The 19597-nt window shown below is 44.6% G+C and overlaps 4 protein-coding genes and 1 pseudogene across 4 annotated transcripts; 3 read left to right on the forward strand and 2 right to left on the reverse strand.

The window, feature by feature from the left end:
* Window positions 1-284: 284 nt before the first annotated feature.
* Window positions 285-1349, forward strand: LOC124699029 (BTB/POZ and MATH domain-containing protein 2-like). The gene has a single exon (XM_047231400.1). The coding sequence runs from the start codon at window positions 285-287 to the stop codon at window positions 1347-1349; it is 1065 nt and encodes a 354-aa protein (XP_047087356.1).
* Window positions 1350-2721: 1372 nt separating this feature from the next.
* LOC124694196 (BTB/POZ and MATH domain-containing protein 1-like) lies at window positions 2722-3801 on the forward strand. The gene has a single exon (XM_047227213.1). It carries the CDS (start codon window positions 2722-2724, stop codon window positions 3799-3801), a length of 1080 nt encoding a protein of 359 aa, XP_047083169.1.
* Window positions 3802-5232: 1431 nt separating this feature from the next.
* On the reverse strand, window positions 5233-13432 carry LOC124694221 (pentatricopeptide repeat-containing protein At3g53170-like). Its single transcript, XM_047227234.1, has 6 exons — window positions 13130-13432; window positions 11943-13046; window positions 11578-11807; window positions 8273-8678; window positions 6981-7100; window positions 5233-5635 (listed from the first exon to the last, which is right to left on the reverse strand). The coding sequence occupies exons 1-3, from the start codon at window positions 13430-13432 to the stop codon at window positions 11784-11786; spliced, it is 1431 nt and encodes a 476-aa protein (XP_047083190.1). The 3' UTR covers window positions 5233-5635; window positions 6981-7100; window positions 8273-8678; window positions 11578-11783.
* LOC124701110 lies at window positions 6167-11132 on the forward strand (annotated as a pseudogene).
* Window positions 13433-15241: 1809 nt separating the features above from the next.
* Window positions 15242-17269, reverse strand: LOC124694197 (serine/arginine-rich splicing factor RS31-like). The gene is made up of 4 exons (XM_047227214.1): window positions 17155-17269; window positions 16769-16881; window positions 16450-16682; window positions 15242-15605 (listed from the first exon to the last, which is right to left on the reverse strand). Exons 1-4 carry the CDS (start codon window positions 17258-17260, stop codon window positions 15242-15244), a joined length of 816 nt encoding a protein of 271 aa, XP_047083170.1. The 5' UTR covers window positions 17261-17269.
* Between the last annotated feature and the right edge of the window lie 2328 nt (window positions 17270-19597).

Raw genomic sequence — 19597 nt, forward strand, 5'->3', positions numbered from 1 at the left:
ATAATTTACCAATCGGGAAGCTAGCCTTGTTAGCTAAAAACACCTAACTTAACAAAATTGAATACCAAAAAGACCATAACAGGATCCTGAACGTATCTTTTCACCACGATTGATCTCATCAATATATATGAAATTAACTCAACCCACCGAGCGATCGATTGTAGTATTGCCAAGCCTCGCCAGCACCGCCGCCTGGCCCGCCTCCGGTCACCACCCCCGCATCCCCATGAAACCTTACGTCAGACCCTGAAAGTTTGCACCGTTTGTTTACTCCTTTCCACACCATGGGCAACAACTCTACTTCTTCAGTTAAGAAGCCCATCTCCGCCATCTCCGAGACCTTGTCGAGGTGCTGGACAGAAGGCGTCACCACCGCCCACAACTTTGAGGTAATGGAGTATTCGCTGCTCGAAGGTATGGGTGCCGGTAAGTTCGTTAGCTCGAGCATGTTCACTCTCAGCGGCTATGGCTGGAGAATCAGGATGTACCCTGATGGGGAGAAGGAGGAGGACAACGCTGCCTATGTGTCGGTTTTCTTGCGTTTCTACAGTGGGACACCGGATGTGAAGGTGAAGTTCACTTTCAGTTTACTGGAGAAAGATGGAAAAGAGAGTAATCTTGTGAGCACAAAACATACCTTTCTGTCAGTAGGTGCTTCTTGGGGCTACACCCATTTTATCGAAAAGTCCAAGCTGCAAGAACTGCTATCCCGTAATGACGATTGCTTCACAATCAGGTGTGTTTTGACTGTCATAAAGGAAATTCGCACAGAAGATGTAAGCACAGTCATTGTCCCAATACCGGAGTCGAACCTGCACACACACTTCGCAAGCATGTTGAAGGATGGGGAAGGCGTGGATGTGACATTCAGTGTCGGCAATCAACTCTTCAGTGCCCACAGATGTGTGTTAGCCGCACGATCACCGGTCTTCAAGGCAGAGCTTTTTGGTCAAATGAAGGAGACCGCCATGAAATGCATCAAGATCGATGACATGGAACCTGCCATCTTCGATGCGCTTCTTCACTTCATATACACAGATTCATTGTCTGGTGATTGCGATGTTGATCAAAGTGTGGCGTTGCAGCACCTGTTGGTTGCCGCGGATCGGTATGGACTGGATAGGCTAAAGGCTATTTGTGAAGGGAAGCTCTGCCTGAGAATTGATGTGCAAACAGTTGCAACCACCCTAGCTTTAGCGGAGCAGCACAACTCGGTGCAACTCAAACATGCTTGTCTTGGATACCTGTCTTCCTTGGATGTGCTTCGAGTTGTCAAGGAGACTGATGGATTCAAGCATCTTGCGGCAAGCTGTCCATCGATTGCCATGGACATTCTAGACAAGCTGTGAGAAGTATGAGCGGTCTGGCTCAGAATTTTGATTGTACCGTGGAGTTCTAGTAGCATTCTGTCGATTTTTACCATCAGTCTGGTGTGTCCATTGCAAGACTTAAGCTTCTCTTCGAAAATGTGTGCTCTTTACTTTGAGTTATTTCACCGAAAATTTAAGGAAATTCACATGGTTTTTCCGTTTCTTTGCTAAAGCTTGTTTCATGCGAAAGTTGATTGTACAGTTCAACCAATCGTCTCCCAGAGAAGCGAACTCGGAAGCTCATGACTAGGTTTTCTTTTGACCTTAATTCTTCTTCTAGCTAGGTCGACGAACTCTCTTAGCCTTTTATAAGCAAAATAATGGCACTCCCTCATATTTGTGATAACATTCAGAGATGTGCCGTCATTTTATTTTATCAACATGTCTTGTTTTTAGACTTCGTGTTGAAGAGATGCTAAGCCTCTTTTGGCTCACGGAAAAAGTGGAGCAAAAACATATGAATATTTTTTTTCTTAGGTAGCACTATGAATCCATTGGTTAGCAGGAATAAAGGAAAAATGGATTACTATTTTATCTCGGTCTCAAAGGAAAAACTGAGGAATCTTAATATCCACAAACTTCTTTTTAGAATTCATATGCACGAAGTATGAGAAGGTCGTTATCGTTATCCTAGTTATACCATTTTGCGGTTTGACTTTGATTTTAACTACCACCTCTGTCTATAGATAGATGTCTTCGATTTGTCAAAACCATACTAACTTTTAACAAATCGAGGACATTTATTTATGGATGGAGGGAGTATGTCAATTCTGAATGCATGGGATATATAGGAACTTTCCATTAGGTTGTACTCCACGGAAAATTTCCATTAGCATTGCATACAAAGTACACCATAGGAACTTCCAATCCAACAAACCAAACAGGCCATGTAGAAAAAATTCCTCTAAATAATAGAATCCTACAAAATATGCAAAACAAAAAAAAACTTTTGAACCAAAAGAGGCCTAACTTACCGAGGGGTAAGCTAGTATATCTTTATTCTTTAATGAAAACATGTAACTTTACGTAATTCAAGATCGAAAAGACCGACCCTAACCGGATCCTAACCATCTCCTTTTTTTAGGGAGAGCCTAAACGTCTCCTTGTGCACCCCGATTAATCTCCATACATGAAACTCAACCTACTTAGCGGCCAGCGATCGGTCCTAGGATCGTACCCTCTGTCCCGCACATCTTCGTCATCGCACGATCACTGCCGCCGCCTGATCACCAGCGCGTGCACTCCTGTTCCTCCCGCCGCTCCCGTTCCTCTTCGATCTGACGCCACCGCCGGATAAAACCTACAGTCTACGTCGGACCCAGAAAGTTTGCAGCGTCCTCCTTTGCACACCATGGGGAAGAACTCAACTACTTCTTCAGTTGACAACCCCATACCCAAGACCTCGTCACGGTGCCTGACAAAGTACGCCACCTCAACCCACGACTTTGAGGTGATTAGGTTCTCACTGCTCGAGGGCATGGGTGCCGGTAAGTTTGTTAGCTCGAGCACATTCACCGTCGGCGGCTACGGCTGGAACATCATGATGTACCCTGATGGGTGGAGCGAGGAGCACAAAGATGCCTACATGTCGGCCTTCTTATGTTTCTGCAGCGGGACAACAGGAGTGAAGGTGAAATTCACCTTGAGTCTATTGCAGAAAGATGGAAAAGTTAGTAACCTAAAAAAGAGGGCGACACATACCTTTCAGTCGGTAGGTGGTTACTGGGGCTGGAGCACATTTGTTGAGAAACCCAAGCTGCAAGAACTGCTATCCCGCAACGACGACTGCTTCACAATCAGGTGCGTTTTGACCATCCTCAAAGAGCCTCGCACGGAAGATGTAAGCACAGCCATAGTCCCAGTCCCAAAGTCAAACCTGCACAAACACTTTGCAAGCATGTTGAAGGATGGGGATGGCATGGATGTGACATTCAGTGTCGGCGATCAACTCTTCAATGCCCACAGATGTGTGTTAGCTGCACGATCCTCGGTCTTCAAGGCCGAGCTTTTTGGTCAAATGAAGGAGACCACCATAAAATGCATCAAGATTGATGACATGGAACCTGCCATATTCGAGGCACTTCTTCACTTCATCTACACAGATTCCCTGCCAAGGAGTTCTGAACTTGATCAGAATGGGGCATTACAGCACTTGTTGGTTGCCGCAGATCGGTATGGACTGGACAGGCTAAAGGCTATTAGTGAAGTGAAGCTATGCCAGAGAATTGATGTGCAAACAGTTGCAACCACCCTAGCTTTAGCGGAGCAGCACAACTCTGTGCAACTCAAACATGCTTGCCTTGGATACCTGTCTTCCTTGGATGTGCTTCGAGTTGTCAAGGAGACTGATGGATTCAAGCATCTCACAGCAAGCTGTCCATCGATTATAATGGACATTTTAGACAAGGTCGCCGCACCATCAGGAGTCTGATCAGTCTGGCTCAGAACCGATTGACGCATGGAGTTGTAGTCGTATTCTGTCAATTTTATATCTGTGTGGTGTGTCCGTAGAAAGACTGAACTTCCCTTAGAGAATGTGTGCTCTGATCCTATTGGCGCTAAAAATTCCAAGGAAATCCACATGATTTTGTTTCTTTCTTCTGTGTTGTTTTGTTTCTCCTTAGTTTTGGCAGTGATTTTTCCTGCAGACCTAAAAGAGACTAGGTTTACATATTTTGCGACGGGATATACTGGACTGGAGTTCTGAACCTGACTTTGCTGTACTGTAGTCCCTTCCACTACCAGGCATTCCAAGTTACCTCCATTTTTGTACTTGTGCAATTAGATCAGACAAACGTTTAAATGACTTTGTATATTTAAGCCGATTGAGACTTCCATCTCCGAAGGCACAAGAAAAAAAGTGGTTTACCTATTCCACACGGTTCATTATTGCTGCAACACGGAAAGAACAAAAGTTGAGTGTCTACTTCAGCTCAGCTAAATATAGTACAGGCAGAGATACATTCAGTAGAAAGTTCCGAAGTTCTAGTTACCTTGTCGTTGGCACCAACTGGGTGGGTCTGGAAAAGCTTAGTCTGATGTTGATGGAGTTAATTTGATCATCGTGATCAAGCCTTGTTATGGATTTCTGACCATACTCCAGGCATATTCTTTCTGAACAGGAGCACTCTTACATATTCTCTCCAGAGAGTGGACAAATGAAAGCCAAGTTACATGTAGCCTTTTAATTTCAAATAACCAGAGAACATATTTCGAGGTTTAGAAAAATATCAAATAAAATTCTAGAGGTAGCCAATGATGTATACTACAAACGTGCAAAATCTCAATACGAACTACTTTGTATTCTGGGCTCCACAAAAATAACAAAATCTAAAATCTCAATACGAACTACTTCGTATTCTAGGCTCCACAAAAATAACAAAATCAGATTTTGTTATTTTTGTGTAGCCCAGAATATAAAGTAGTTCATCATATTAAGATTTTATAGGTTTTGTAGTATGTTCGCCTATAGAATTTTGTTTGAAATTTGTTAACACCTAAAAATATGAATTTTGAGTGTTTGAAAATAAAGAGTTACATGTAGCTCAACCTCCATTTGGAAAAATGGATCACAGCTCAGAATGAGAATGGGCCGACCTAGAACCAGCCTTGGATCTAGCCCCATTGGTCTCAAGGCAAATTTGGGAGGCCACAACTCAACCCATTTCAAGAGATCAAAGTAAGCGGCCTCGTCAGCCAGATGGGTATCTCAGATCAACCCAAATTTTAGCTTTTTAATCTTTTCTGGCGGTGGTTAAACTTAGAGCATTCTCTAAAAAGAATTATGATAACGGTACAAAAAATGATGACCCAAGTATGATAATATGAAATAAATAAAATTTACAAATGAAACACAGGTCCATTTTCAGCTCTTTTCACGTTCGTTGTTCAAAGACAGATGGATCCAAGTGATTCCAGTACGTGATTCACAGCAGAAACTAGTTCTCTAAAGTAACAGGTTTGCTGTCGAAAATAAAAACATAGGTTTGTCAGATTGAAAAGTAAAAAAGATCCACCGTAGTAGTTTTTAGGAAACAGCAACCTGGAACAGCACCCACATCAGCTCTGTAACAATCACTCAAATCAGCCGGATACATGGATGTAACTATGTACTATAATCATCTCAAATGCAGAAGGTGTCGATTTGAAAAGGCGCAACTATAGCATCACGCTTCCCTCGCTCTTGCAGCAGGGCCAAAAAAAGGTTGAGCGTACCAATCCTTCATGGCATGGGGCTCCCTTCGAGATCCCTTTAAATCAATCCGCTGTGGGAGAATATTGAAGCCCGGGTCAAACGAATAATTCAAGGCAATGGATGGAATAGATAAGTGTTATAGCTTAGTTGACTTAGATATGGGGGTGACTTACATGTATGCTACATCGGATGTATGAAGATGCTATTGCATAATATCTTATGAAAAATACCAATGCAAGAAATTGCTATATTGACATATTTTTTTGGTAGCACTTAAAAGAATGTTCAAGTGTTGGAAGTGACATTTTTTTTCATAAGTTCGTTTTTTTGGAAAGTGAAACAGTGGGAGAGTTTCCCACTTACCCTCCTTTTCTTGAAAAAAAAAGAGTGACAGCTTTGTAAGGACGTAACACAGCCTGGAGTCGTCGTCTTCATTTTCAGAGTAAGAAACTCCAACTTGGCAGTAGGTATGAGTAATAAAAAACTCCAACGCGGTACAGCAGCTGCCCTACACATCTGCCATATTAGTCAGCACTTGTACATGGATCTAAATCTGCCAGAGCTAGCAGCACAGCCTCTATCCATCAACCGCAGCTGATCAATGGAGGCAACCGTGCTGAGTGTCGGCAAGTCCGTGGTGAGTGGGGCGCTGAGCTATGCCCGGTCCACCCTGGCGGAGGAGGTGGCGTTGCAGCTTGGGGTGCAGCATGACCAGGCCTTCATCACAGATGAACTCGAGATGATGCAGGCTTTCCTTATGGCCGCCCATGACGAGCGGGGGGACAACAACAGGACTGTCAAGGTATGGGTGAAGCAGGTCAGGGATGTGGCCTACGACGTCGAGGACTGCCTCCAGGACTTCGCAGTTAGTCTCGAGAGGACGCCCTGGTGGCATGTCGCGCGCACCGTGCTGATCCGGCGCCGTGTGGCGAAGCAGATTAAGGAGCTCAGAGCCAAGGTAGAGGACGTCAGCCACAGAAACGTGCTACCAGCTCATCAACAGCTCGGTCAGCTCCAGGAATATCATTGGCGGTAGCAGCGCCGCCGATGCGACCATGTTTGGCATCAACGAAGAGAGAAGCACAACGAGGCAGCAGGACAGGGCAAGCGTGGATCTTGCCCAACTGATCAACACGAATGGCGATGATCTCAGAGTGATCTCGGTGTGGGGAGTAGGCGGCGGCGTCGGGCAGACGTCCGCCATCCGGGCAGCCTACGAAAGCCCAAACGTGAAGCTGAATTTTCCATGCCGAGCGTGGGTCAGGGTGATCCATCCCATTGATCCTAATGAATTTCTCCAGAGTTTAGTCAAGCAGTTTGGCGCAACTGTGGGGGTTGACCTTCTGATGCAGAAGAAGAAGACAGGGCAAGATTTGGCAGATGAGTACAAGAGATATGTGAATGAAAAGAGTTACCTGGTTGTGCTCACTGGCCTGTCAACCATTGAGGAATGGGACGACATCAAAGCATGCTTTCCCAACAGCAAGAGAGGCAGCCGAATCGTGCTGTCTACGTCGCAAATTGAAGTCGCCAGCCTGTGTGCAGGGCAAGAGAGCATAGTATCAGAGCTCAAGCAATTGTCCTCTCGTCAGAATATGTATGCTTTCCATGAGAAGGTAATATCCAAAGTTTCAAGCCACTTATCTTTCTTGCACCTACTTAATTACTTTCAGAGTTATGTCAAGCCGTTAAGAACTAGACAAGTATATTAGCATGACATATATTATATATATATAGTACTACATATGTGAAATTTTGTTATTATTTATTTAAAAACATAACCCCCTGATGCCTAGCTGTTACAACACACTCCCCCTGTACAGTTTCAGTTTTAGCTCTTTCTCTTCCTTTTTTTTCTTCCTTCTGCTTTATCCCTTTTTGTTTACCTTAGAGAGCTTTCCGTTTTTGTGCTCTTGAGTCATCTTAGTGCCTTCTTCTAACACAAATCACGCAGACTTTGGTGTGTGTCCGAGAAAAATGCTACTTCCTCCGATCCATAATAAGTGTTGGGGGTTTAGTTCAAATTTTTGAACCAAACCCCCGATACTTATTATGGATCAAATTTGAACCAAACCCCCGACACTTATTATGGATCGGAGGCAGTACTTATAAACAAAACTGTGATTTTACTTGGGAAGGCAAGGGAATGAAACGGACCTCCTTGCCATCTAAACATGTACAGTACTAAAATGTTGCTAAACGCTACTTGACTGTGTCCAGGATTCTCCAGGTGGAAAAGATCTAACAAAACCAGGGCCTAGCAGAAGCGGAGTCATTGCCACTAGAGATGAAGATAACACCATAATGTTGCCCACTACTGGCGACTCTATGGATGCGGACAGAAGACACATTGCGGACAGGAACAGCCTAACTCGTATCAGAACAATGGAGGCTGCTCTTGAGGAATCTCATCTCGTAGGGCGAGAAAACATAAAATCGGACATCATCAAACTAATGTTAAATCAAGCTAGCTCAACATTTCAGGTCATCTCGGTGTGGGGGATGGGTGGTCTTGGAAAAACCACTCTGATCAAAGATATCTATCAGAGCCAAGAGCTCAGTGGAACATTTGAAAAGCGTGCCTGCGTCACGGTCATGCGTCCGTTCATGCTCGAGAAGCTCCTAGCGAGCATAGTTATGCAGCTAGACGCAGAACCTGCTGAGAAGGATGTGGCGGGTTTGTTGGGTACCACAAAGAGAGCATTACCTTTGATGAATCTTGGAGAGCTGACGGAGGAGTTGGCCAGGCATTTAGATACAAAGAGGTGCTTGATTGTTCTCGATAATATATCATGTAATGTTGAATGGGACCTCATAATACGGAGGTTACCTAAAATGGAGAATGCAAGCCGGATCATAGTCACCACAAGGGAAGAGATTGTTGCAAAACATTGTTCAGAAGCAAATCAACAAAACATATACCAGCTCGAAGTTTTACAAGATGAACACGCACGTATGCTCTTCACTAAAAAGGTACCACGCAGACTGTTACCATATCCATTTGTTTGATTATAATTTTTTACATTCAACACAGATTCTACTTACCCTGAACTTCAATATTTGGCGTAATTCTGGCTACCTAGGACATATGTGATTATCATTCCTCATGGCCCCTGAAATCAAAGTGCAATCAATCGGTTTATCATCTGAATCAAAAAGATCAATACTATATACATTCACACCTCGAAAGGCTGTTGTTGATCCACAATCATTGTTTGCACTTGAGGCATTCCAACACTACTAATATCCTTCGTCATGCAACAATTTATGCATCAGATTTTGTTAACCTAATTGTTCAGCTTTGAACAGCATGGAAACAAATACAATATCACATTAATATCATGGCAGTTAAAAAGTATTATATTTTATTATTCGTGCCAATTAGGTTTCTGATTTTTCATTGCTCAGATATTAGAAGTATCAAAAATTACTAAAAAAACAAGATGCTAGACTTGGTAGTAGTGGTCATCATAGAAATAAACTCAACCATCTTCTACTTCTGACTCTATTCACTCAACCCTAAAACATGGAAATCTGTGATTGTAAGTTGCACAATATACCGAGCTTAATTTAACTCTAAAGCACTAATTAGCTTGATCGTACATTTTCAGATATTTAAGGAGACCGTATATTTGGAGGAGCAATATCCTGAGCTGGTTGAACAAGCAAATATGATCCTAAAAAAGTGTGATGGACTTCCCCTTGCAATTGTCACCATAGGTGGCTTCTTGGCAAACCAACCAAAAACAGTGCTGGAGTGGAGGAAATTGAATGAGCATATAAGCGCCGAGTTGGAGATGAATCCAGAGCTTGAGATCATAATTGCAGTCCTTAATAAAAGCTATGATGGTCTACCCTATCATCTCAAATCTTGTTTCTTGTATATGGCCATCTTTCCTGAAGATTACAAGGCTAGCCGAAGACGCTTGGTGCGTCGCTGGACTGCAGAGGGCTATTCAAGAGAGGGGCGTGGCAAGTCCGCGGAAGAAATAGCAGACAATTACTTTATGGAACTGATAAGCAGGAGCATGATCCTGCCATATCAACAGTCAATTCATAGTAGAAAAGGAATTGACTCCTGCCAAGTCCATGATCTGATCCGTGAAATCGGCATCTCAAAGTCAACAGAGGGTAATCTTGTTTTCAGGCTGGAGAAGGATTGCAGCTTAAACGGCCAAGGTAAAATACGCCATATCTCTATCAGCAGCAACTGGGAGGGAGATCAAGTTGAGTTTGAGAGCATAGTAGACATGTCCAGAATACGGTCATTAACAGTGTTTGGGAAGTGGAGACCATTTTTCATTTCTGACAAGATGAGATTGCTGCGAGTGCTAGACCTGGAAGGCACATCAGGAGTAGTTGACCATCACCTTGAGTACATTGGGAAGCTTCTCCACATAAGATACCTCTCTCTAAGAGGATGTAAGGATATCTATCACCTACCCGATTTATTGGGTAACCTGAGGCAACTCCAAACTCTAGATATCACGGGCACATGCATAATAGGGCTGCCACAGACCATCGTCAAGCTTAGTAAGCTACAGAATATTTTTGGTGGCGCCATCGAAGATAATGATGATGACAACCTTGAAATTGAAACATGTCAAAAAGATCTGCCCAAGGTAATGAGAAACAGGCTATGTGTTATGACTTGCTCTTCAATGGCATTTTGTGTGGCATGTTGTGCACCTCAGTTTGTGAAAGAGAAGATGGATATCGATATGGATGTCGACGTGAACAGGCGTGATGTATGTACCATGTGCTGCTGCAACGTATTACCTCTGCTAGCGACGCGCCAAAGTCCACGTGGCATTGCAGTGCCAAGAGGGATCCGCAGACTGAAAGCGCTGCAAAAATTGGGTATTGTCAACATCAGACGGGCAAAAGCGGTTCTGCGTGATATAAAAGAGCTTAACCAGCTGCATAAGCTAGGAGTTATTGGCGTCAACAAGAGAAACAGTCGAGATTTGTTTTCTGCAGTTGCTGATCTCAGCTGCTTGGAATCGTTGTTAGTGCAGTCACTGGGATATCCTGGTTTATCTGGCTGCTTAGATGACGTTTCCTCACCTCCAGCAAATCTCCAGAGCCTGAAGTTGTATGGCAACATCGTAAAATTACCAAAATGGATCCAGGGGCTCACAAATCTCGTGAAACTGAGGCTAAGAAGCTCGAGGATAGTGGAGCACGATGCTGCCATACAACTCCTAGGGAAGATACCGAACCTGGCCACTCTGCGCCTGTGGAAGGAATCATTCGTGGGTAAAGAGGTCGGTTTCAACTTTCGTCGGGGCGCATTCCCAAAACTTATGGTGCTGGAGCTGGATCGCCTAGGTAACCTAAAATCTGTCAAGTTTGAAGAAGGAGCCACACCGAAGCTTGAGCTGCTGCAATTTCGCGACTGGACTTCCGAAGCCAGCACTGGGTTGTTTATTGGGCTGCCATCTCTCCCAAGCCTCAAGGAATTCATGCTCATGGAGTTCCACAATGGCTACAAGGATGAATTTGTGGAGGAGCTGCGAGCTGAGCTAGCAAAGAATCTAAATCGGGCGGCTTTGAAGAGGTACTGAGTGAAGTTCCAGATTGATCGATTGAAGCTTCCATTTCTTTTGAACTGCTTATCTTGTTATGGAATTGTTTCTTGTTATATGTGTGGCATATGTGCTCCTTTCTGCATCTGTCTGCTTCAGTAACCGTGCTATTAATACTAAATGGTGCACCTATTCTCTTTGTTGTGTCGTAGTCCATTTGACTATCAGATATTGTAAGTTACCTCCGCCTGGGTTTGTACTTGTGCAATCAGATCAGATGGAAGTTTAAATAGCTTTGCGCATTTAATCCATGTGAGACTCCCTTCTCTGGTAGCACAAAAGGGCATATAACTGGTTTATTTATTCCATATTGTTAATTGTTATGGGGATACGGAAAGAAAAATAATTAGAGTATATACTTCACTTAAGCTAAATATAGTAGACAAAGAAACATCCAATATACAAGTTATGAATTTCAAGTTACCTCGTCATTGGCATCCAACTGGGATCGCTGAGTCTCATGTTGATGGAATTAATTTGATTACAGTGATCAAATTTTTTTCTGTACTCCTAACCACATTCTCCACTGGGCTCCTAACCACACTCTCTATTACATGTCCGTTGTCCAATCCGGTTTTAGACAAATCTTACTGCTCCAATCCCACGAAAAATGGTGGTGCCCATTATTTCTTATCTAACATCTGAAACTTGCTCCTGATCCAAAAACAAGATAACCAGTAAATACCATGGAATATGGATAAACATGAATAATGAGTAGTTCGATGACAAAATACAGTCGCCGGAAAATTAGAGCTCACTAAGATTCTAAAAACAATCAAAGGGACTTACCAGCAGCTTGTTATCAAATCTTCTCTCTTCCAACTCTAACAACTTAGCAGATTCATCCATCCCATGTGCGATATATGCCTGAATCATGGTGGTGTAAATTACTTTGCCAGGCTTACAGTTCTTGTCCTTCATAAACTGGAGCATTTCCTCCATTATCTTAACTTCTCCAGCCTTGGCGTATGCACTGATAACACAGTTGAAAAATGGAGTATCTAAGACAACGTCCGTGTTCTCTGTCTGTCGAACGATTACGGGAATCATATCAAGAAGCCCAGCTTTACTGTATCCATTAACTAGCGAGCAGTAGGTGATCGGGTTGGGTTTCATCCCCTGAATCTTCATCAGCCTGAAATAGTACTCCATCTTCTCAATGTTGCCAGCCCTTCCAAAACAATCTATGATTATGTTGAATGTAGCAGCGGAGGGCGAGAAGAAGCGCTGCTTCATATATTTCAGCACCGACATCATTTTCTCAGGCATGTTCGCCCTACCGTAAGACTTCATCATGATATTGAATGTCCGCGTGTCGGGCTCAACGCCCATGAGCTGAAACTCGCCGTACCACTTCTCCATGTCATCCACCCTGCCACGGTCCCCGTAGGCCCAGAGGATCGAGTTCATCGTGTATATATCCGGCACATTTTCCCCACCCTCAAGCATGTTCGACAGCGCATTCTCCATCTCCTCCAGCTTCCCAGCCTTGCCATACCCATCAATGATCCCATTGTGGATGACAACGTTGCATCCGAGCCCCAGATACGCCATCTCGTCGAGCACCGCCGGGATGAGGTCGAACCGGCGGGATTTGCAGCAGCAGTTGATGAGAACCGAGAAGGTGTACTCGTCCGGCTTGCAGCCCGCCGCTGCGCCTTTCATCCGGTCGACGATGGCCAGCGCCTCGTCGAGCATCCCGCTGTTGCCGTAGGCGCTGACGAGCGCCGTGTACACGTCCACCCTTGGCGCGAGCTTCTCCTCCGAGAGCATCGTGTTGAAGAGGGCCGTGGCCTGGCCGGGCTGACGGCACCTGCCCAGCATCATCAGCAGCCTCGCGTAGGTCTGCGACTTGGGCTCGTACCACCGCTGCTTCCGCATCAGCTCGAAGATCTGAGAAGAGCGATTCGTACGTGATGAGCATCAAATCGAACAGGTTGTGCTTCTGAGAGGACGGGCTTGAGAGGGGAGGGTACCTCGAGGGCGGACTCCCAGCGGCAGGAGGTGACGGCCGAGTCGAGAGCCTCGAGGACGGCGCGGGGCCAGAGGCAGGTGGACTGCTGGCCGGAGGTGGCGGCGGCCTTGCGGGAGACGCCCGAGACGGCGGCCTCGGTGCGGAGGATGCGGGCGAGCGCCTCCTCCGGCTGCTCGGCCTCTGGAGCGGACGAGGGCAGCCTGCGCCCGCGGCCACCGCGCTGGGCCATCGCGACGAGCGGCGCGCGGGTGGCGCGCAGAGGCGGGGACGCGGTGGTGGCGGGGCAGTGCGCCGGCGAGTTCATGGCGTCGGAGCGAGACGGAGATAAGGTCCCGAGCGGCAGCAGCACACGAGAGGGCGGCAACGACAGGCTAAGTACTAAAACTGCTCACTTTTCCGTTCAATAAATCCACCCGTTTGAAGGCGTTTTTTCTCATCCTGATAATGATATTCATGTATAGATTTGAACTTCAATGTAAATTTGTATATCTGAAAATCTGAACGACTAGTTGTGAAAAGAATTGAAATCAATCTTCTTGACCAACGCACCAACACAGCTTCTATTTTTTCTGTTCAATAAATCTACCCGTTTGAAGGCGTTTTTTTCTCAGGCTGCGTTTGGTAGCAAAGTTTTTTCGAAGTATTTGTGTAATACCACAGTTTTTAAAAATACCACGTTTTTAAATACTTTGATGTGTTTGGCTACGGCTAGAATATTAATACTTTAGTATCCCTAAAACTGTGATATTTTTGAAGTATTGCAAAAACAACTTCGGACCTCTTTTTTCTAAAACGGAGAAGGAGATAAAAAAACACTGCCGCCTCGCTCGCTACTTTGAGCTGCTGCCGCAGCCTATATTCTTGACAATCAGATCGCTTCATCCATTATCTATTTCCGTTGGTTTTGGTCCGGCGTACGTCCTGCGAGCGAGTTTGTGTAGAAGAGCTTGATCTCCTTGCGTCCGCTCTGTGCGGGACTTTGGTGGCGGCTCTCGTTGCCGCAGGCAGGACGGAACAGCGGCACTTTGCCGTAACATTATCGGTCAAGGTGTCCATATAGGCATACAACGATCAAGTAGGCTGGCACTCCGCAGTGTCTCCGTATGAACCATTGAACCGGCCTCTTGATGTCATAGTTTCGTGCATGAATCCAGTGCAATCAGTGCATATCCCAAAAACCATGCATGCAATAGCCATGCACACATCTATATGTCAAAAGAAATCATACTCTGTAGTACATCCAACGTGGTCAATGGGATGGTAAAACACACTTCCCAAACGCCTTGATGTTTTTGCCCAAACTAAGAAATACTATAGTATTAAGAAACTGAAGTATTTTTTCCTATGCACAAAAATACTTCAGTTTTGTAATACTTCAATTTCAGGAAAACTTTGTTGCCAAACTAGGCCTCATCCTGATAATGATATTCATGTATAGATTTGAACTTCAGTGAAAATTTGCAAATCTGAAAATCCGAACGACTAGTTGGGAAAAAAAATGCAAATCAATCTTCTTGGCCAGGCCACAACACAGCTCCTATGTTTTGTAACATTACCACTACTGAACCTTGGTTTGTGTATCAACATGCTATTATGAACTGGCATAGAAGAAACGCAACAGAAACGAGTACTCGGAATTCAGCCGTTGATCAGAGTGCAATAATCAGGTTTGTACTTCATCTCAGGAGTTCGTTAAGAGGCAATAACCCGGTACGGGCGTACATCATCCATATCAGCTCAGCTCTAGTACCAATCACCCAAAACAGCTTCATACATGATGTAACTATTCATCTCAAATACGGTAGGTGTTGATACAGAAAAAAAGGGCAGCCATATCATGGTGTCAAGCCTCGCCAGTCTCTGTTAGCACGCCAAAGAAACAGAGTCGAGGGTACCGAGCCTCCATCCGATTCCCTTGATGATCCTTCAAAACGAATCAGCTGCAGAAGATTTTGAAGTGTGGGTCAAGAGCACAATCCAGTACAAGCAATAGGGATGGATGACATAACAACACGCCATAATGGAGACACAGAATGGAATAAGCACTTCGAAGTTATACCAGGAGAAGGTAAAAAAAGTTTTCTGACCATGTAGGGAAATTCAGTAATCTTACCTAGTAACGACCATAGCCGGGGCTTCTGCCCCTGTCGTAACGAGCATAGACAGGGCTTCTGCTCCTACGGTATGGTGCTCCATCACGGCGGTCATATCCAGGGTTACGTGGATGGTAATCTGGACTGTAATCCCTTTGGTACCTTGGGCTAGGGGAGCGCATGTAAGGACTACCGCGCCGCCTCACTCTTCCTGGACTTCCATATCTGTCATCGCCTCGTTTTGGACCACTGTATCTGTCATTGCCTCGTTTGGGACTGCCATATCTTTCATTGCCTTGTTTGGGATCTCCATATCTGTCATCTCTTTCATTGTCATCATCCCGGAAAGCATATTCAACTGTCACCACCCTGTCCAATATTGTGCTGCACAGCAACAGGAAAAAATAACACCCAGTAATGAGAAATGTGATGTAATAATGTCAATTCGCTAATGTGTACACAGAAAATTTTATAGCATCACGCACAGTTAAGCACAATAGCGACATTGTTACAGATACATCATAGGAAGAAATAGCCACGAAAAAAGAAATAGCCACAAAATTATGATCCCAAAAATAATCAGTCTCTCTATTTGCTGTATATTATGTTTGATATGCACCAGAAGAAACGTTGAAGGGGTTATCCCTGTTATCGGGGAAATAGAGGTAGAAAAACAATGATAAAAGCTTCAGTAACAAAGAAACATAATGAAACTTTAGACCTAGAAAGTCACTTCCATTGCAAGGGAGCACTGCACAGGAAATCAGAGTGCAAATTCACGAAACAGAAACTGAGGAAAATGCCACCCGAAACTTGTCCAATACCAAAAACACAAGCACAAATTTAGGAGAGAATTACTGGTTCTGAAATTTCAGATCAACTTGGCGAAGAGAATGTAGAGAGTATTTGAGGGTATATAAACATGCAGCAGAACTATTAGTTGCTTTAATTTTTCCACAAATCTAATTGCTGTAAGGACCAGGACCATCCAACTACATCCCAATCCATGGGTATAGCACCAGTAGCCTAATGTAACGGATAAACGGAGATAAGAACTAAGATATTGCGCCTTATTAGATGCAGCAAAAGCTTGAGTGAATGTGCATTTGGTACTGAATCGGGTAGCAACTAAACTGTCATGTGCAACAGCCAGTTGTAGTACAAATTGTGTAGCCCTATGCATACTAGAGGACGGCCAATGACAAGATAGTATGAGACAAAAGCATACCTCTTGTCGGTCTTCTTGACAGCCGCACTGGCTTCCTCTAGCGTCTCATACCGCACGAACGCAAAGTTCTTCCTGATGCGGATGTTTGAGATCTTGCCGTACGGTTCGAAATGCTCCTCGATGTCCCGAATCTTGGTGCGGAGGGGGTCGAAGTTGATGACGAAGAGGGTCCTCGTCGGCTTCACGGCGTCCCCTGTCGGCCTGTCGCGGTTCTTGGGCACTGGCTCCTCTTGCTGAAGGAATTGAACGTAAGCACGGCAGCGATTAGCGGAAGCTCGTACCAAATTTAGCACATGAGGGCACGGAGATGAAGCTTTACCCTTGACCATTCTACGGAGAGCCTGCGCCTGCCATGGCCGAAGTCGGCTTTGTCGAGCCGCCTTATTGCATCCTCTGCATCGCGCTCGTCCTCGAAGTATATGAAAGCGTAGCCTGCAATACATACGTTGAGTAGGGATTCTGTACTATCATTCTCCGAAATATCGACAGTAAGGTGTCTGATGCTATGCGTAATAAAGAGCCAAAAGCAATTATGACAAGCGCGCTGCTGCATACACGCGGTGAATAATTCGTAGCACACAGAGAGCATATGCTCAGCCGCCATTGGTCATGCGGCATTCCGTTCGTCTCTTAGATTCGAGCAACCGTGCAGCTAAGTAGGAAAGCTAAGCAGAGTGGAGAAAGGGGCGGGCGGGGGGTGCGTACCGGACTTGATGTCGATGCGGCGGATGGGGCCGTACTTGGAGAAGAGGCGCTCGAGGTCGGACTGGCGCGTGTCGAAGTCGAAGTTGCCGCAGAACACCGGCCTCATCGTCCCACCGCCCTCGGGTCAGGTCTTCCGGCACGGGCAGCACTTCACCGCCGCAGCGACGGGAGCAATAGGAATCGAACAGGAGAACAGGACGGCGGAGGGAGGGCGGAGAGCCGGCGAATCTAGCCGGCCTGCGGAGACCGGGAGCGAGAGGGCGGGAGGTCGGAGGTAAAACCCTAGACTGGAGCTAGGGGACGGAGGCAGCGCAGTGGAGACGAGAGACGCTGAGGAAGGAAGCGTGTGAGCGAACTTTCGAGATGGGCTGAGCTCACGTTTCAATAGAGTTTTTGGGCTCCTACCACCATGGTCCATGGGCCGACGGGTACACAACAGAGTTTTCAATTTTAACTCCTAGAGGCGACGGGATTTTTTGTAAAGTGGCTGACCTCATTGATTCCTCTAGCACTTGGAATATTTCTCGCCTTAATGATCTACTATTCCTTGTTGTTGATGTACATCTCATTCTGAAAATTCCGTTGAATAACCAAGGATTTGATGACTTCATAGCTTGGTACACAGTCAAGTCTGGGTATCACCTTCAATGGCGACATAAGTTCGGACCAAGAGCCGTTGCTCTTCCGGGAATTTCGGCTACAAACCCTGTTTAGAAAATTATGTGGAAACTCAAGATACCAAGCAAAGTCAAAAAAAAAATTGGAGAGCTCTCCGTGGTATTCTCCCATTGAAATCTATTCTAGTCAATCGACATGTTGGTTCAGAGGGCGGTTGTCCGATCTGTAATAATGCAGCTGAAGATGTTATGCATCTTTGTTTTAAGTGTCCTACAGCAATGCAACTTTGGGAGTCTCTGGGTATTTCCACTTTAATGGATGAGTTGACAGTTGAAGATCATCAGGTTCTGCAGTTCTGGAAACTATTTTCAGGAAGTAAGAAGTTACTATCCTTGGCTTTAATATTGGCTTGAAGGAAGCCATTGTTGTTGGATGTTGGTACCTCTGGTGGATCCGCCGCCAAAGAACTCACAATGAGCTGGTCCCTCCGATGTTTAAATGCAGAATGTCTATACTTTCTATTGCATCTAATGCTGCAAAGATTCTTGCTAAACCAGGTATCCCACACCAAAGATGGAGCAGACCTCCCCCACGGAAAACTAAGGTAAATGTGGATGGCTCTTTTCATCTTGAATCGCATGCAGGATCTGCAGGGGCTGTTATCAGGGACCATGAGGGCAGGTTTATCGCGGCATCGTCTATTTATTTGCCTAACATCCCTTCTGCTGCTATGGCCGAGGCTAGGGCGATGAAGCTAGGGCTGCAACTTGCTAGTTCCTTGGGATGCAACAATGTTGTTTTTGAAGGTGATTCTATGGAGACTACTGAAGCATGCACGGGAGAAGCTATATGGTGGAATGAGACCGCTGCGGTCTTTACTGATTGTATAGACATTGCTATTACTATTGATCATGTGAAGTTTTAGCATTGCCCAAGAGAAGCTAATGAGGTTGCTCATGAGTTAGCTAGGGATTGTTTTATGGCTAAAGTGGGTTGTAATTGGGTCGATGAACCCCTAGTATTATCCTAGCTAAACTCATAGATGATGTAACCGTTCTTTGATTCTAGCAACAGGTTTCTTACGCTACGCACTCTTTTCCTTACCAGGATAACTGGAAGGTTTTTAATGAGGCGGCTTGTTTGCTTAATATAGTTTGGTTTATTTCAAAAAAATAGAGATGGTGTATTATTTCGGGTTTTGTCAGTTTTATGAATATTCTAGAAGATTCTTGTCTGAATTTGTTTCGTTTTTGGACCTTCTGTTAGGATTTTTTACGTCTGTTTGGTTTTTTGCCGATTGTAGAAATTGCTCGTTTTTAAAAAAATGTTCAAATTTAAATTTTGCTTAGATTCGAAATTTGTTAAAAGTTATTTATGCTCATATTTGAATTTTGTTTACAATTATTTTTTGCTCAGATTTGAAATTTGCTTAAAATCAAAATTTGCTCAGATTTAAAATTTGTTCAAAATAAATTTTTGCTCAGATTAGGAATTTCAAAGTTTTCTTAGATTCAAAATTTGTTTACAATATTTTTTTGCTCAAATTCGAAAAATACGAAAAATGGTTACGAATCGAGGATGCGTTATGTTCAAGCACGTGTCTCCGTGGAATGAAACAGGATTGAAACTGCTGGACCTACAGCTCAGATCATATACATGTATACAGCAATATGATACTACTCCTTTTCAGCGAGCGAATAGGCTAAAGGTGTGTTTGGTTTGAGCCCCAATAAGCCCTACCAAATTTTTGGCATGACCAAAATTTTGGTAAGGTGTTGTTGTTTGGATTATAGCCATTGCTCTTCCAAATTTTGGGTAGACGTAC

The sequence above is a fragment of the Lolium rigidum genome, chromosome 3 (assembly GCF_022539505.1).
Source record: "Lolium rigidum isolate FL_2022 chromosome 3, APGP_CSIRO_Lrig_0.1, whole genome shotgun sequence".
In the NCBI taxonomy this organism is placed as follows: domain Eukaryota; kingdom Viridiplantae; phylum Streptophyta; class Magnoliopsida; order Poales; family Poaceae; genus Lolium; species Lolium rigidum.

Bases quoted from the DNA above. Each gene is read 5' to 3' on its own strand.
- LOC124694196 (XM_047227213.1), top strand. From the start codon at position 2,722: ATGGGGAAGAACTCAACTACTTCTTCAGTTGACAACCCCATACCCAAG.
- LOC124699029 (XM_047231400.1), top strand. From the start codon at position 285: ATGGGCAACAACTCTACTTCTTCAGTTAAGAAGCCCATCTCCGCCATC.
- LOC124694197 (XM_047227214.1), bottom strand. From the start codon at position 17,260: ATGAGGCCGGTGTTCTGCGGCAACTTCGACTTCGACACGCGCCAGTCC. The intron at 16,882-17,154 runs GTACGCACCCCC...TATGTATTGCAG, and splicing joins CCGCATCGACATCAAGTCCG to GCTACGCTTTCATATACTTC. The intron at 16,683-16,768 runs GTAAAGCTTCAT...CAATTCCTTCAG, and splicing joins TCTCCGTAGAATGGTCAAGG to CAAGAGGAGCCAGTGCCCAA.
- LOC124694221 (XM_047227234.1), bottom strand. From the start codon at position 13,432: ATGAACTCGCCGGCGCACTGCCCCGCCACCACCGCGTCCCCGCCTCTG. The intron at 13,047-13,129 runs GTACCCTCCCCT...CGCTCTTCTCAG, and splicing joins GCTGGGAGTCCGCCCTCGAG to ATCTTCGAGCTGATGCGGAA. The intron at 11,808-11,942 runs GTAAGTCCCTTT...TTTTTGGATCAG, and splicing joins GATTTGATAACAAGCTGCTG to GAGCAAGTTTCAGATGTTAG.